This window comes from Balaenoptera acutorostrata, chromosome 9 (genome assembly GCF_949987535.1).
Source record: "Balaenoptera acutorostrata chromosome 9, mBalAcu1.1, whole genome shotgun sequence".
NCBI lineage: Eukaryota > Metazoa > Chordata > Mammalia > Artiodactyla > Balaenopteridae > Balaenoptera > Balaenoptera acutorostrata.
The window spans coordinates 2551097-2569059 of NC_080072.1; the positions used below are offsets into that span (position 1 = coordinate 2551097).

Here is a 17963-nt window from a genome sequence, read left to right on the forward strand (position 1 = left end):
ACGCGGCCGGCGACAGTTCAAGGGAACCGGCACACACGATCCCCATCTGCCAAGGGGACGACCGGGAGGTGCTACCCCGGTTTAACAGGAAGGAAGCTTCACCAGGGTCCCTCCGCGATTCCCCGCCCCGACGCCCGGCACTGACCTCCTGAGGCGCCTGCCCTTCCTCTGGTTTGTCTGAAACACCGCGCAGGCCTTTGCTCGCTAGCACCCCCAGTCCTGCCCCGGCTCTGCCCCAGGCACGTGGCTGCTGTGGGGAAACAAACCCCTGACCTTTGACCACACAACCTGCACGTGCCACTCAGGGACGCCCTGAGAGCGAGGCTCTAGGCAGGGAGGGTGCCGAGGGGAGATGGAGGGAGGTGCGCCAGCCAGGTCCCCGGTCCCCTGGGCGCCGCACGCACCTCAGCCTCGGAGGAGGGGCGGCAGAGAGGGTCACATCCCTGAAGACCCCACCCAGCCGCAGACAGACCCACGCCCCGGGGGACTTAATACGCCTTCTTCAGCGAAGGGCAGGCCCTGAAGATCCTTCCCAGGAGGGCGGGTAGGGGGGTGAGGGGGACGGGGGCGAGGGGGGCCCAGTGGCAGAGGGCGCCCCTGGGAGGAGGAGCCGTCTGGACTGAGCCCCGCTCTGGGCGAGGGGCGCTCCAGACACAGAGCACAGCAGGGCCGAAACCCTGAGCACAGTGGACCCTCCATGCTGGGGCCGCAGAGAGGAGGCGACAAGATGGGGAGGGGGTGAGAGAAGGAACAGAGAGGTGGGGAAGGGGCTTAGGCAGAGCCCTGGTCCACCTCCTGTGTCTGAGTGGCTCCCCGGGGCTGCTGAGCCCGTGGACACGGGAAGAGGCACAGGGACCTAGGCCGGGCCAGCACAGAGGACGGTGACAAGCCAGTTGTGGGCATGTTGGTGCTGAGATGTCCAGCTGGGGGTCTCGAGCAGGAGCGGGACACGGAGGCAAGGCCGGCGGGGCGCTGGGGATCGAGGGGCTGGGAGAGGGGGCACTCCCACCCAGGACAGGCTGGAGAGATGTCTGAGACGGGCCAGCGACGCGGGGAGGTGGACGCTCGGCCACTGGCATCCAGGACGCGGCCTAGGACACCGACTCTGGTAGTTCTGGGCACCAGCCCACCCGCCGTCCCCGGCCACTCGGGGTCCCTGCCAGCCCCCGGGAGGCATTGGTGACGGGGAACTTGGAAATGGAAGGAGGTGAATAGTCCTGTCGGCGCCGTCCAGGTGCCTCCCTCACCGCCCTGGTGAACCTGCAGGCCCCCCGACTGGCAGGGCAGAGACCCGCCTTTCCCTCACGTGTGTCTACATCACTCTCCCCACAAGTTCCCCGGATGGAACACCAGACAGGCCGTGCCGAGGCTGTGCCCCCAACCCACCCTGACTTCCACCCCCGGAGGCCGTGCCTTGGGAGGGGGGACCTGGGGGACAACTGAGCCCTGGGAGAGAAGCACCTGCCACCACAGACACCCCTGGGTCACCGCCTGGAGGCACGGGGAGGAGATGGTCTACACAGCAAGGCTCCCACCTATGCTGGGGAAGGGGTGTCTGCTACAGGATCACCGAGAAAACCAAAACACACCCCGCGCTTGGAGAAACGACACCCCACCTCTGCCCTGTTACAGAGGGGGACCCAGCAGAGACCAGGCAGAGGTGCAGGAGCTGGGAAACGGTCCAAATGTCCCAGCCGAAGGGATCTGGAAAAGGCCCCCGCAGGCTGCCCAGCCCAGCAGGGACCACTGAGACGGCACTGGACCCCTCTCGTTGAAGGGGGTGCATGCTCGAAGCCCCCCTAGGGAGGCCGAGCCGCTTGAGGGCACCGGCGATTATGGGAGAAGCACCTCGATTCACCGGAGGAGAGAGACCACCCAGGAACCATGCGCCCAGAGACTTTCCAGAAGCGCCCCCGAAATGACGGGGTCCAGACACACCACACCGACAGGTGGGGGCCAGAGCTGCAAGACTGGTCTTATCTCAAAGCCCAGGAACGCCTTCTCTCTGGTTTCCAAAGAGTTCATGTTCATGAATACTTCCTTAAGATCCAATAATTCTAAATCTGGTGGACACACACCCTGCAATCTTAGGGAAAGAATAAAGGAAAAGAAGCCAATCAAATCCAAGCCAGGTCAGGAGTGAGCTGACGGCCAAGGCCGGCCCTGAGAGGGGCACAGGGCTTCCCCCCTCCCAGAGGCTCTGCTACAGCAGCCGCCGGGGTCGTGATCCTCGGGGGCTGACCTCTCGGCCTTTTGTCCTCACCTCCCCTCGGGGGGCGCTGGCAGGGCCACCAGGCTGCTTGCTTGAGTGCGGGGACAAGCGCCAGCCCCATGGGCTCCCCAGTGGGCGCCTCGCACCCTCAGGGCCCTGACCTCAGAGGGAGGTCACACTCGTGGGCTCCCCTAGCCCACGAGCGTGAACAGAACTTCGCGGGGAGGTGCTCATGGCTGGGGAGCCGCTCTGCTACTCACTTGCTTGGAGCCCACAGGGCGGGGCTGGGGCGCGGGGGCTGCCCAGGATCGCGGCCACGTGCCTGAACCACCGAGCCACGTGGAAGAGCTGCGCGTCGGCGGGAGGGCCTGAGAGCTGCCTGAACGCGTCCACGTCCGCCTGGGACAGGGAGAAGCCCTGGACATAGCTACGCGTGCTCAGGTGCTCGTTCAGGGCCCGCACCCTGGCTGCCTCGTCACTAATGCTCAGGACGGACCTGTAGTCGGGAGCTGCAAAGACAGAGGCACACGCGTCAGTGGGGCTGGAGGCCCGGGTGAGTCCAGAGAATGGGGTCCCAGGGTCACCCTTCCGGCTGGGAAATGTCCAGAACGGGCGGGTGCCCAGGGCTGGGGGACGGAGTGGGGAGAGACTGCCAGTGGGTTCCCATCTGGGGATGAAAATGTTTTAGAACTAGACAGAGGGGGTGGTCGCACAACACTGTGAATGTTCTAAATGCACTGAACTGTACACTTTAAAATGGTTAATTTCATCGTTGGTGATTTTCACCTCAATTAAAGAGAAACACAGGGACTTCCCTAGCGGCGCAGTGGTTAAGAATCCGTCTGCCAATGCAGGGGACACAGGTTCGATCCCTGGTCCAGGAAGATCCCACATGCCGCGGAGCAACTGAGCCCATGCGCCACAGCTACTGAGCCTGCACTCTAGAGACCGCGAGCCACAGCTGCTGAAGCCCGCATGCCTAGAGCCTGTGCTCTAGGCACAAGAGAAGCCACCGCAAGGAGAAGCCTGCCCTCACACCGCAATGAAGAGCAGACCCCGCTCGCCACGGCTAGAGAAGGCCCGCGTGCAGCAACAAAGACCCAATGCAGCCAAATATTAAAAAAAAAAAAAAAAAAAGAGAAACACACATGCACACACCCTTTTGTGCACTGGGAGCTAGGAGGGCTGATGCTGACCAGCCCCTGGGTGGGCGATGGGTGGCGCGTGAGAACTGCAGAGCTCTCCAAACCCGGCACCGGTGAGGCTTCTAGCGGCCAAGGCCCAGCTCCTGGGAGGACCACGGCCCCGCCCCCGGAAATGCCTGCCTGAGGGGGCCAACCGTCCAGCCAGCACCTGGCACAGGCCTGCCCCCCTTCAGGGACCTGAGGCCACTCCTCTGCCTTGGAATCATCAGGAAAGATGTGGGAGGACAGAACCCCAGCCTGAGCGAGGACCAGCCAGCAGGCAGAGCCGGCAGACGGCACTGACTCCACTGAGCCCCTCCTGCCCCTCCTGCTCCCCCTGAGACCCTCACCTCCTCCCTACGTCCCTGATCACTGCTCCAGCTACCCTCCGGACGCGTTCATCACCTGCTGGCTGGTGGGGCGGAGCAGGAGATCAGCGGGAGGGGCGCAGACCAGCCCCTGAAGCTGCAGGAGGGAGCCTGGTCCCCTAGTGCACGAGTGTGAACAGGGCCCAGCGCCTGTTCCCTTCCACACAGACACACCCTGAGCCCCGGAGTCGGCTCCGAGTGGGACAGCACGAGCCCAGCTCCTCACTCTCCCTGGGAACGGGGCAGACACCCCGACACCGCAGCCCTTCGGAGCCAGCTGCCTGACACCACGAGGTCCCTGGGTCACCGTGCTGGACCCACGGCGGGACGGCTCCAAGCGGGGAGGAGATGTGGGCCGACACTGGCCAGGCCTGGCACAGAAACAGGAACCGCGCCCCGACCAAGCCCACAGGACGCCGGCAAACAGACAGCAGAGCACACGAGTGGGGAAGCAGCTGTGCACACGAGACCCTCCTGCACCGTCTCCACCGTGGGAAACCCTTCCATCAGGGCCTCCCCGGAGCTGCCTTCCTGGGCACGGGGGCGACACGGAAGGAGCCAATAGAAGGACCAAAGCCGGCAGCATCTCCTGACGTCCTCAGGTGCCCCAGGGAGGGGCTGCGACCGTCCAGGGCCCAGCCTCGGGGAGGCTGGCTTCTCGGGGACCTCCTGAACCCCGACCTCTTCATCCCCAGGAAAGGCGTGGGCACCAGGGAAACGTCTTCCCTGGGCTCTCAATCCCAGGCTTTCCAGGAAGACCGGCTTGCTTCCCTGCCCACCGCACCGCGGGACGCCAGCCCAGGGTGGGCCTGAGGCGCACGGCTTGGAATACCCTTCTGCCCGTTACAAAGTACCCTCAGGACACCCAGGGCCACCCCCTTGGATAGTGCAGGCCTCCACCTTTAAACGTACCCGGAACCCAGCCCTCTCACCCCAACTGCCATGGCAGGCCCAGCCCTTCTCTTGCCTGGACCCCGGGATGCAGGCGCCCCCGCTGGTATCCGGGCTCCGCAGGGTGCCGTGGCCAGAGTGGCCCACGCTCCTTCTCTAGACCCCCTGTCCCACCAAGAGTGGTCCTCGCACCGGCCAGGAGGGCCGCCACACCCTTCGGACCTCAGCTCCCGCCCCCGCCCCTCATGCCCCCCACCCTGCCTGCCTGGAAGCCTCCCCCAGACACAGCCAGCCTCCCTCCCTTTCTCGGGGCTCCACGGGTGTCCCCTTTTCTGTTGGGTTCTCCCGGGCACTGTTCCAAGTGATCCCCCCCGCCCCCCGGGGCGGCGACCCCTTCCTGCTTTATTTCCCCACAGCGCTTATTTCTAAAATCCCCCGGGATTTTATCCAATTCAGTCACTCAGCATATGCTCGGCCTCTAGAACCAAGCCTGGAACATTCTGAAGACACTCAGTGAATTTGCTGAATGAATGGATGGGCGGCAGAGGTACCTCGAAGCGCGGGCCTGCCTGCGGGAGGCCGGCATCACCTGTCGTTCCGGGGCCTCGTAGGCCCTCTCCCGGGAAGCGCCCGGTACACAGGAACCAGGGTGGGGACCCGGCTGAGTCTAAGAAGGCTTCTAACCCCTGTGGCGGGCTCAGCTGGAGCCCTGCTGCCCGAGGGCGCACACCTACAGGGGGCGCTGCTTTTGTTCCACGCTTGACCTACAAGGAGAAGCGGCTACTTTCCACTCTAGTTCTTGGAAGTGTCGGAGGAAGCAAAGAGAGACACAGAGGCGGCCCCTCCCGCCCAAGGTGCCGGTGGGAACCCTGGGGAGCCCACGAGGGCCCCGGAGCAGCGCCCACCAGCGCGCCTTCCTTCCCGGGAGCAGGTGGCTGGCCCTAAAGACCCAGCCCGAGGGCTCAGGTCCCCTCTGAGACGGTGAAGGAAGGCCGGCGGGTCTGTGCCCCCCACCCCTCTCTGACAGGACAGCTCTCTCCCACCCAGGGAGAAGGAAGCAGCGCCTGCCAGGGCGGCCCTGGGCACCGGGAAACCTAACTCTACATAAACTCCTTGGCACGGAGTCTTCCTTCCAGGGAACTTTACTGCACCTGGCACGGTTCCCCAGCAGCCCTGCCAGCCTGTCAGGAGTCGGGAAGCATGCTCCTTTCTCGTGATGGAGAAAATTCAGTTCTCGAAAGCTAAGTCAGAGGACCTGCCAGAGGGTGGACAGAGCCGGGGGGGGGGGTGGTGGTGGGGGGGTACGCATCCCGGAGTGGGCCAGGCCGTCCTTCGACAGCTGGTCACCCGACACCGACCCTCCAAGCTCCCTCTCCCCGTCTCCGAGCATCTCTCTGGTGCAGCCATCTATGCCAGGACACAGGAGGGAGAGGAAGGAAGCAGAGGTGACAGCCCCTCTCTGAGAAGCTGTGTGGTCTCCAGCTTCCCCTGCCCCTACCCCCAGGACAGCACTGGACAGACAGACTTCCCTCAGTCCAGAACTACTCCAGGGAACAGAGAGCCCGGGAACTTGCCTGACCTTGACGTTGGCTACCCTGGAGGGGTGCGCTCACAGGGCATTTTATGTCCCTCTTTTTTCTTCGCTGCGCACACTTTCTACAATAAGCATATGTTATTTTTATAATGAGAAAAACACGTCAAACATTCTACCAACACGATGGCTTTAAAGCACTAATGAAGCAGTTCAGGGGACAAGGGCTCAGCGGCGTCTGCACCCCTCCCTCACCCGGCGGGCTCCTCTCAAGGGTAAATCAGGCTCGCACAACACACGCCTGGTAAAGCTGTTGAGCATTAGTGAAATTACACTTGTAAACTGTTTGAAATACTGCCGGGCACACAGCCAGCGCCCAGCAGTTGCCATTACTATTATTTTAATCGCTCCTGTATTACTACTATTGTAATTGCCCTGGAGGAGTTTACCCAGGGATCACACACGTGTTTAAAAAGCCCCGTCTGGAGCAGGGAGCCCGCAGGGCAGAGGGGGACAGTCATGGGGTCACTGTGGCAGCTGCATTTAAGCGTAACTTGAGGAAACAAATTTAAAAATTGGTCAGCTTTCAAGTGGCCCTGGGTTTGGGCCAGACTGCGGTCTGGCTATCAGCCCGTGATGCCAAAATGAGAGGAGATAGTTCCCGAGCAGGGCGCCCACTGGCCACGCTGTACCTCCCCAGGGAGCCCCACGCACGTGCCACGCCCACCGCCAGGTCCACCGCAGGTCCATCCAGAAACGCATTCCAGGACACACACCTTCTGACTGTGGGAAGGCCCTAAACGTGGACCGTGGTCTTCACAGTTCAGAAAAGGCTTACTGATCTCGCACAAAGGCAAGAACCAGGTAAGGAACCGAATTCACACCAAGCCGTCACCTCCCCTGGCTCCCTCCCATCAGCATTCACACCTGCTGGACAACAGCCGCGGCCTGCTTTCTCCCACACCCTCCTCCGCTCCAGCCAGGCTCCCGCTCGGCCTGCTTTCTCCCACCCCCTCCTCCGCTCCAGCCAGGCTCCCGCTGGGCCTGCTTTCTCCCACCTCCTCCGCTCCAGCCAGGCTCCCGCTCAGTGAGGCTCCAGCGCGGTGGCAGCAGGGCCAGCTCCTGGAAGCACCCGTTCCAGGCCCACCTGAGACCTTTGGAATCGGAACCTGGGTGGGGCGGGTGCAGAGCTCAGCTGCTAAGAACCCCCAGGCGGCTTGCTGAAGCGCAGGCCCCTTCAGCGCAGGTCTGCCTTCCTCCTAAGCTCCCAGGCCAGGCGCAGCGGGGGTCTGCACCCCTCCCGCACTTGCTGAAGGCCTCTCGGCTCCACACCTTGCGAGGCCCCGGCGGCACCCAGCCCTGTGGATCAGGCCCTTTCTGCAAAGGCTCCTCCAGCTTCCCTGGCCCGCCTCTGCAGCGGCCCCTCCCCCTGGGTCCCTCTTCAGGCCCACTTTTCTTTCCTGTGGGGCTTCCCAGCCTGCCCAGGTGGCTCTCAGAAAGGGGACGGGAAAAGCCTTCTCGAACGAATGCATCCCCTCCCCACACGAATCTCATAAAGGAGACAGGTGCACGCACCTGGCGGCAATGCCACCCACTCCCGGAACGCAGGACCTCCTCCCACAGGCCCCCTCTAGCACCGCCTCTGTCCTGAGCACCAGCCCCGGAGGCCCAGCTGTCCCCTGTCCACAGGCTGCTCGCCAGCACCACGTCTCGCCCTCCAACTGGCTGCAAGTCCAGGAGCGGTACAGCCGCCCTCCCCACTGGGTCTGAAGCTGGGTGGCTGTCTCTTCCATCCCGCGGCAAGCCCAGCACCTGCCCCGGTCCTCCCCAGACTGTCCACTTCTCACACCCACCACTGCCACTGGCCCAGGCCACCGGTCACCACCGTCTTGGGTTCTTCCTGCTCTCCCTGCCTTGGTACACGCGGGGGAGGGGGCAGATATCTTGCCAGAACGCAAAGACAAGACCCAAACTCCGTAAATGTGCTCAAGGCCCTTGCAGACCTGGTCCTGTGGCCCGCCTCCAGCCCTCCTCCACCCTCTGGCCTCAGGAACTTGCTGGAAAGCAACACTGCTGGTCCTCAGGTCTCAGTGCACGAGGTGCTCTCTGCCAGGACTCCCGCTCCCCTTTTTTCTCCAGGATCGGCTTCCAGCCTCTCTCGGGGGGCTCCCTGCCTGCCCGGCAGCCAGGCCCTCCCTCAGGAGCAGAGCCCAGGGGGCTCCCCAGACCCAGGCCCTCTGTCTCGGGGCTCCGGGGCTGGGTTTGGCCAGCAGGCTAATGCCCACCGCAGCGTCCAGACCTGGCCCGGCAGGGCCTCCGGCGTGATTCCCTGCACTCCACCCTGCCCGTGGGGCAGATTGTGGAGCCTTAGAGGGAAGGGGCCTGGGCCCTGAACCACCTTCGCTGACTCAGGCCACCCAGCAGCACACACACCGGGAAGTGACCAAGAGAGGAATGGCCCATGCAACCTGGGGAGGCATTGGGCTTCTGGGCTCCAGCCACCCGGCCCCGCTGGACGGAAGGCCCAGGAAGGCCGAGACTCTCCTCCAGGCATGCTGCATCTCTATGCCCAGAGGCGTCCGGCAGAGCCGGTGCCTGAAGCACATCTACTGAATAAATAAAGTGACAGATCTATTTAAGGAAATTATTTTGAACCACTCAGGGGCAATTTCCCACTGAAACAGCAGATGTGAGTCTTTCACGTGGGATTTTTGGGTCATGAGGAGCATCGTGATCTGATGCCCTGAGGACACACAGGTCATCAGACGGCACCACTGCCCGGGGACAGCAGTGTGGACACTGGGAACGGTTTAATCTCCCCCCGAGGGCACTATCTCTCACAACTCTTAAAATGTAAATACCAGGAGACATGGCTTCAGGGATGAGCAAACGTCTGTAGTCTATAAATACGTACATTTCATTTTTTCTCTGGGAAATACAGGAAAGCGTATCAGCTCCCTCCTCTTGTCTGCCTTGATGCACTCTGGAATTGGGGCGCTTGGTGTTCATCTGAATAGAGTCATCAAAGGCAGCAAGGCAGAGTAGCCAACATCCCTGCTGCAGTCACACAGGCCCTGGCTAGCTGTGTGACCTTGGACAAATCACTTAACTTCTCTGAACCTCAGGATTCTTGCCTGCACAGGAAGATAAGGGCAGTATCGACCACAAAGCGTTGCTCTGAGGATTACAGGCCCCCCGCAGATGTATTTAACGCAGACTCATGCTAAGAAAAAAAGCTAGCTGTATTGTTATTACGAAGAACCTTTGAATTAAACTGCATAAAAAATTAAACTGCAAATCTGACCTAACATACAGCCACCAAAGGGGCCTGATCTGCAGGGCAAGGCCTCTGAGACGCGCTCCATCCACCCCGGGGTCCTCAGGGATGAGACTCGTCTTTCTAAAAAAACTGGGCCCTGGAACAGGCCGCACGTTCAAGCTACAAAGGAAAAGCTTTAACCCCGGCGGCAGGGAACCAAATGGACATTCTGAGCCAACTTCAGGAAGATGATCAGAAATGGGAAGAATATTCTAAACGAGGGTCTCCTTAAACAGTCTGGAAAGATGGTCACTTTCGATAAATCCAACCTTGAGAATAAAAAGCATTCAGAACCCGGAAACCAAGAATATCTAGAACTCTGGTATCAATCTCCAGAAACAGGCCAATTCTTACCAAGGCTCTGAAAACCTCAAGTTCTGAAGCAATTAAAAACACCAAAACCCAAAAATCGAATACGTCGTTTGTGTTCACAAATGAAGAAGGAAGGAAGGAAGAAAGAGAGAAAAGAAACAAGCTTGGGCTTTCAACCTGGACACAGCGCCCATTTCATGCCAAGTGTTCTTCTAAACCCTTAACCTCTACCAGCCCCTTTAATGCTCACTACATCCTCTGAGCAGGGACGTGTTACCCTGCTGCACGTGAGGAAGGGGCAGAGGTGGGTCCCCAGCCTGGCTCGCTCAGAAGACTGGGGTGTCAACCACGCTGCTATTTTACAGGAGTCTGGGTGCACTTCTGAGGGCCGAGGGCCGAGACTCCAGGTGGGTAGAGACGGTGCTGGAATCCAGGCACACCTGTTGGGTGGAATGCAGGGCGCCCGGAAGGTGGGTACCACAGCAGCCCTGTCATCAGGGGCCTCCCACGTCACTGGGTTACCCAGGTGGTCAGAGCTCCCCGCCTGGAACCCCAGGAGCAAGAGGGATCACAGGGCTCCAGGAAGCCTGCACAGCCTAAACCCGGCAGCCCGGGGAATAAAAACTACACACTGAGAGTCCTTCCTGAAGAGAGTCTGCTCCAGACTCGGGAATCCAGGGACAACCTCCGGTTTGTCTGGCACCTACAATCTTGCCTGAGGGAGGGGAGCAAGGGCCCAGCGCTCCTTGGAGTCTGCCTGTGGGCAGCGTGTCTACCGGCTGGCGACACGAGTGACTCTGGTGGGCAGAGCCAGAGCTGCTCACGGAACCTCGGAGGCGGCAATAAAGTGGGGCAATAACGCTGTGACCACGCAGGTCCCAATGGCCACTGTTTGCAGCCGCAGATGAAAGCCTTCGTAAAACCCCAAGCCCTTTCCTGTATGTCCGCGTATCCTGCTTCCTCGGCCCCATTTTCCTAAGTGCCAACCCGGGTGCTGCCCGCGCTGGGCGGAAACGAAAACAACCCTAGGGCTGTGCCTGTCCCCCAAAGTCCAAGGGACAGGAGGGACGAGGTCCGGCCCAGGGACCGGCGGGGGAAACGCAGGGCCACGTCCCGGGGTCGAGGCGCAATGGAACCTGGAGGATCCAAGGAGGGGACCGGGGCTGGGGACGGGGTGGCCTCGGCAGTTCCGGGGCCGGAGCCGGGTCCCCGCGAGGTTGGAGGAGCGGGGCCTGCCGGGGGGGGCCCGGGGGTCGCGCCGCGCCCTCAGACCCGCCCCTCAGGGACCCGGCGCCCCCTCAGATCCCGGGTGGCCCCTCCGCCCCTCGGCCCGGGGTCGCCGCCGCTGGCCCGCCCGCCGCGCGCACTCACCGTGCTCCGCGGAGGAACCTGCCATCGTTGGAATGCCGCACTCGCGGCCGCGCCGACAGCTTTCCAGAATCTGACGCAACCACCGCCCCGGAAGTCCCGCCGGAGCCGGCCGCCTTCCGGGACATGCTCGGTCGCTAGGCAACCGCCGCGGGCTCGGGACGCCGCAGGCCGGGGCATGCTGGGAGTTGTAGTTCCTACTGCGCTGCGGCCAGTGCCCTTGAGCAGGGGTCCCCAACTCCCGGGCTGCGGACCGGTAGCGGTCCGCGGCCTGTTAGGAACCGGGCCGCACAGCAGGAGGTGAGCGGCGGGAGAGCGAAGCTTCATCTGCCGCTCCCCATCGCTCGCATTACCGCCTGAACCATCCGCCCAACCACCCACTCACGTGGAAAAATTGTCTTCCACGAAAACGGTCCCTGGTGCCAAAAAGGTTGGGGACCGCTACCCTTGAGCATCCCAGGTTCGCGCGTTCCGTGTCGGGACAGGGGACGAGACCCGGGACCAGCCCAAGCGCGGGGCTCCGGGCGGAGGCACAGTCTCGCTGCGGGGAGACTTGCATTAAAGACAGATCATCTCATGCCTGGGCGTTTAAGTTAGCACTGCACCAGATGGTGTGGCGACCAGCCCCAGCCTGGGGATCAGAGAGGGCCTCCCAGGGTCCTGGGAGGGAGGACCAGTTGGAAGGAGGCTTAGAGGAGGGGATTGGGAGTGGGTGGGAAGTTCATTCCATGCAGAGGGTACTGTCCTGCAAGTGACACCAACAGAGAGCAAGCCACTGAGGAATTCAGCCTGACCGCAGGGCAGCCTGGAGCAGCCCTGGAGAGAGATGGGGCTTGGGGCAGAGGCTAGGGCTGGCGCTTCTTGAAGCATCTTGTAAGCAAAGTCAAGAATGGCAGAGACCCAGCAGGCTTGACTGGATTTGTGCTGTAGACCTCTCATTCCAGCTGCTGTGTGGCCGTGGAGCGGATTAGGGAAAGCCAGGAGGAAAGCAAGACTTGACAGGAAGCCTTTTCGATAGTCTGTAGGAGAGGAGACGGTGCCCTGGACCAGCAGGGTGAGCAGGCAGATCTGGGAGAGCCATGGGGTGCAGCAGATTCTGGGATGGGGGTGGTGAGGGAGGTGAGGGCCGGGGATGACACCCACGTTTCTGTCCTGAGAGAGACTGGTGGTTATGGCATTTCCTTTAATAATGAACTTGAAGTTGAAGACACTTGGTGCTGGGTGGAAGAAAGCAGCTGGTTTGTGAGCATTTCCAAGGACTGATGATGTTTGGGGTGAGTGAGAAAGGGGGGCAGGGTGGGGCACACACCCTGTATGGACAGGGTTGTTCCCAGAGACAGAGGCCCCGGGGGGAATAACACAAACCAGGAGAAGAGGCTTCTCTGGCGTTTAATCCCCATTCTAGGGTCTCTCAGCCCACAGATCACATCCTCGGGGCCTGTGCCTTCCTCTGTGTAAGATACCGTCTCCCAAGGACATCACACTCAAGCTTGTGCACACACAGGGAATGAAAAGACACACTGCTTAGGATGGAAATTTTATTAGGTAAAGAAAAAGTATAAAAGCAAGTATTGCTAAATTGTACAACTTTCTGGCAAAAGTGTATCTTTGGCATTAAAACTTTAACAGTTTAAGCTACTTTTCTAAAGAAGTATGCTAAATGCAAAGAAAAAAATCTCATAACATTACATACTGTGTGATTCTAGTTATTTAGCATTTTGAAATGGCAAAATCATAGAAATAAAGACAAGTGAACGCCAGAAGTTAATGTGGGAAGAAGGTGGGTGTGGCTACACCTGAAACAAACACAACATTGTTAATCAACTGTACTTCAATATAAAATAAAAAGTTAAAAAAAAAAGATGCAACATTTAAAAAAAAAAAAGGGCAACATGAGGGGTCCTTGTGATGACGGAAATGTTGGCTATATTCACTCTGTCAGTGTCGTTATCCCGGCTTTGATATTGTACCATAATTGTGCAAAATGTTAGCATTTTAGGAAACTGGGTAAAGGGTGAGGAGATCTCTCCATATTATTTCTTACAGCTGCATGTAAATCTATGATTATCTCCAAAAGTTTATAATGATATCCATTCCTTAAAAAAATAGTTTCAGGTACTTAAAAAAGGTCTCTGTGACTGTCACCATGCCCCACCCTGGCTAGTCCTGGTTTAGGAAGCTGGGGCCTGGTCACATTCCAATCTTATCCTCAGATACAAGAGCAGAGGGATAGGCTTAGGTATTTTGGGGTGTTTTTTTTGTTTTAATTGAAGTATAGTTGATTTACAATTTTGTGTTAGTTTCAGGTGTACAGAAAAGTGATTCAATTATACATACATATATATATTCTTTTTCAGATTCTTTTCCATTATAGGTTATGACAGGATATTGAATATAGCTCCCTGTGCTATAGAGTAGGTCCTTGTTGTTTATCTATTTTATATATAGTGGTGTGTATCTGTTAATCCCATACTCCTAATTTATCCCTCCCCTCTTTCCCCTTTGCCAACCACAAGTTTGTTCTCTATGTCTGTGGGTCTGTTTCCGTCTTGTAAATAAGTTCATTTCTATTATATTTTAGATAGCACATATAAGCGATATCATATGATATTTCTCTTTCTCTGTCTTACTTCACTCAGTATGACAATCTCTAGGTCCATTCACGTAGCTGCAAATGGCATTATTTCATTCTTTTTTATGGCTGAGTTAATATCCCATTGTATGTATACCACATCTTCTTTATCCATTCCTCTGTCAATGGACACTTAGGTTGCTTCCATGTCTTGGCTATTGTCAATAGTGCTGCTGTGAACATTGGGGTGCATGTATCTTTTGGAATTAGTTTTCTCCAGTTGTATGCCCAGGAGTGGGATTGCTGGATCATATGGTAACTCTATTTTTAGTTTCTTAAGGAACCTCCATACTATTCTCCATAGTGGCTGCATCAATTTACATTCTCACCAACAGTGTAAGGGGGTTTCCTTTTATCTACACCCTCTCAAGCATTTGTTATTTGTAGACTTTTTGATGATGGCCATTCTGACCGGTGGGAGGTGATAACGTCGTTGTAGTTCTGATTTACATTTCTCTGATAATTAGTGATGTTGAGCATCTTTCCCTGTGCCTATTGGCCATCTGTTTGTATTCTTTGGAGAAATGTCTATTTAGGTCTTCTGCCCATTTTTGTTTTGTTTTGTGTTTTCTTCTGCCTATTTTTTAAAATTTAATTTATTTTTTATATTGGAGTATAGTTGATATACAATGCTGTGTCCGTTTCAGGTATACAGCTAAGCGATGCAGTTATACATGTAAGCATTCTTTTCCAGATTCTTTTCCCATATAGGTTATCACAGAATACTGAGCAGAACCTTCTGCACATTTTTGATAGGGATAGTCTGGTCCCAGTGCCAGGTATGGACCAGTGTCTCTGACTGCTCAGAGTGGCCCGCGGGTTGCTTGTCATCGACTTCCTCATGCCTATCCATGGAGCACCTGCTCGATGCCACGCCCAGTCCTAGGTCATGCAGACATCACAGTGACTCTGAGATCAAGTGTGATGTCACATGCAGACACCACAGTGACTCTGAGATCAAGTGTGATGTCACATGCAGACATCACAGTGACTCTGGAGATTTGAACCAGGAGGTGATGGGGGAGGTGGTGAGAAGTGGACAGACCGGGGGATACACTTTGTAGAATCAAAATGATGAGCTCAGATTAGAAATGGGACCAATAGCTTCTCCCCTTTCTACTCCTGTCCTAGGTCATGCAGACATCACAGTGACTCTGAGATCAAGGAGTTGGTGGGGGCAGAAAGACAACCACCAAACTCTCCTGGCCGCAGAGCCTGGGGAGAGGCTCCGAGGAACATGAGCCCACCCAGTGCAATCAGCAGTCCCCTGGGATCCCATCTCTGCCACACTGGCCACAGGCAGTGCCCCTGACAGAGAAGCACCTTTGCTTGCGGGCAGAGCTGATGTCCCCGTTGGAAGTTTATACAGAATCCATCTGGATAAGGACTGCAGTTCCATCTGGGATTCATGAAGTTTCTGATGGGATCAGAACTGGAAAAGAAGCTCAGGTCCTACCCATCCAGGACACTGCGTAAAGTAACAGCCCTGTGTCAAAAAAGAGTTTATTGGGAGGTCTCTGCATGCCTACCTAAGATACCTTCTGCAACCAATTTGTTTATAATTTGCAAACATATATGTAGCTCCATGGTATGGAGGGCAGCCATGAGTTTAAATACAGAAATGTCCCTCCCTAGCCCATTCCTCCGCCTGAGGAGCTCTTCCAAGTCTCCTGGATGTTGGGGTTCCCATATCTCGTCATTTTCTTCAAGTCCAGTAAACCCCATAACGTCTTCCAGTTACTTTCTGGAACCTCATGTCTGAATTCACAATAGATCTTATTGATGGCTGAAAAAAATAAAAGCAAAAAGGGAGAGTTTGTTTACATTCCTGGAAGGCCCGTGGAGCGTCCTCTGTAACTCGGCTCCCGGGAGCGTGGTCCTAGAGGTGTTTCCACCTGCCCTGAGGGCTGGGCGCCGGGCAGCACGCCACGGCCCACGACCTGGGAAGCCCTGTGACAGCCCAGATGATCCCACAGAAGGGACCAGACCCAGGGGCCAGGAGGCCAAGGTCTGGCCATGACCTGCTGTGTCTCTTGACACGTCTGTTGCTCATTCATTACTGGAGCCAATGAACCTGGGAGAAGGAACCAAGGAACCCCAGGCAAGTCAGAAGCCCTGTGGATAAAGCATCTGCCGACGTCCGCCCTGCCCTGCCCCTCTCACACGCCACCCAGCCACGGGCTGTGAGGTGCTCAGGACGGGTAGGCCTCCTGGCATCAGTGGGGGGACCAGGTTAGGCCTTGAGACCTGGGGCAAGTTTTGTAGCCTCTCTGAGCTTCGGATTGTCGTGTTTTAAATCTGTAAGATGGGGCAGTCTCCCAGAGCTGTTAGAATAAGATTATAAAAAGCACCTGGCACGCAGCACGTGCTCGATAAATCTTGACTTTTGTGCCGCTAAACCCACAGCATCCCAGCCATGGGGACCCACTAATCTAGGGTTACATAAGTATTCCTATCACCCACTCATACTTTCTTTTAAAAACAGGAATGTATAATAAAATAATAACAACATCCAATCCTTCTTTATGAACCCCACAAAACTTATATCTGACAAATGTCTGTTTCTTTACTGTCATTGGTGAATGTGAAAAAGTGGATCTCAAGTCCACAGGAAAGTTCCCTAAACTTCAGGTAGGCAGGTGGTCCCCCGTCTCGAAAATAAAGACATTAGGCCTTAGCATTCATGTCAAAGAAGGAAGACTTTTTAAAAATATATGTTTATTTATTTGGCCGCACTGGGTCTTAGTTGCGGCACACGGGATCTTTGTTGCAGCATGCGAGATCTTTAGTTGTGGCATGTGGGATCTATTTCCCCAGTAAGGGATCGAACCCAGGCCCCCTGCATCGGGAGCATGGAGTCTTAGCCACTGGACCACCAGGGAGGTCCCAACTAGGAAGAATTAGCCTAAACAAATAAACGAGAAGATTTGTTAACAAAAATAACAAAAAAAAGGTTAACAAATAAAAAAAGAAAATGAAGAATTTAGACTACTTACCATCACAGGAAACGTCCTTCAAAAAATACTTTTGTTCACATTCCTGCGGAGAGAAGAGAATAAAATGGGTCCAGGAGCAGAAACCTGTGCGGCCTCTTAGAGGAATTCTACTGAAATAGAACCAGAACCTGGTTTCTTGTGGGAGCCGTGCGTGGGGGCTGGTGGGCCCCTATGAACATGAGAAGACCCCTGAGTCAGCCCGTGGGAAGTCCCCCCCCCGCCCCCCCCCATGGGTAGCAGGGAGCTCACAGCCCAGCGTGTCCTCTGGGTCACACTCCCCCAGGACATGGCCTGGGTGTGCGGGCGACACCGTGCTGTCACGGCTGCCCTTGCTTGGGCGGGCGGGGGTCCCTGCTGCTCTGCATGTGCTCCTGACTCTTCCCAGACCCCGGTCCTGCTCCTTCTCCCCTGGGGGGTGCGGGTAACAGCTGAACGATGTCACCTGGCGGTGACCTGCTCTCTGGATAAGACAATGGAGAGGACACAGGTCTACAGACATGCACTGTGGACAAATATTAGTGACTTATCCACACAGCCTCCTAGTTCAGGGAAATCCGAGCATGGACAGGACACCAGACAGATGAAAGCTGACCACCTGTCTGAAGGAGCTGCCACGAGCACGGGGTTCTCCCTGGATGAGGCCAGGCGTTCCTCAAGATGCCGGGGCTTGAGGCCAGGAGCTTGACCACGTGGTTCAAATCTCAGCTCTGCCTCTGCCCACGGCTGGCAAGGACTCACCGCTCCGTCCCATGGCTGGTAAAAAGGGTACGAACAGCTGCCCTGTTACAGCACAGCCCCAGAGGGACACCCAGGGACCAGCACGTCACCCTGACCTGACCCTCGGCAGGGGCCCCAACTTCTGCCTTTTATTCGTCTCGGGAGCCCTGGAGAATCCGACAAAAGTCACAGGCCGGCTCCCTGAAATGATGCATAAGGGCGCACGACCCATGGAACCTACAGTTTCCGGACTTCTCAAGTCCCGTGGCTGTGCAAGGGTGGCCCAGGGGTCCACGATCTCCTCCCAGTCTCCCCTTTCTTCAACCCCTGACCTTGCCCTGCCTTAGGGTTCCTCATCACTCAGCAACCCTGGCCCTCCCTCCCGGGGCCACTTAGTGGGTGTCTGATCATTCGTCAAACCCCATTCAGGTGT

At 57.2% G+C, this 17963-nt stretch overlaps 1 protein-coding gene across 2 annotated transcripts in view; it reads right to left on the reverse strand.

Moving 5' to 3' along the window:
• Positions 1-11271, reverse strand: part of CARS1 (cysteinyl-tRNA synthetase 1) — a 48431-nt gene extending 37160 nt beyond the window's left edge. The window contains exons 1-2 of one of the 2 annotated variants that reach the window (XM_057553315.1): positions 11189-11268; positions 2473-2721 (exon numbers count right to left, since the gene is read on the reverse strand). In XM_057553315.1, coding sequence (XP_057409298.1) covers positions 2473-2721; positions 11189-11213 — 274 coding nt within the window. In that variant the 5' untranslated portion in view covers positions 11214-11268. Of the gene's footprint in view, positions 1-2472; positions 2722-11188 lie in introns of both variants that reach the window. The other variant, XM_057553316.1, reaches the window with a different exon arrangement.
• Positions 11272-17963: the final 6692 nt, after the last annotated feature.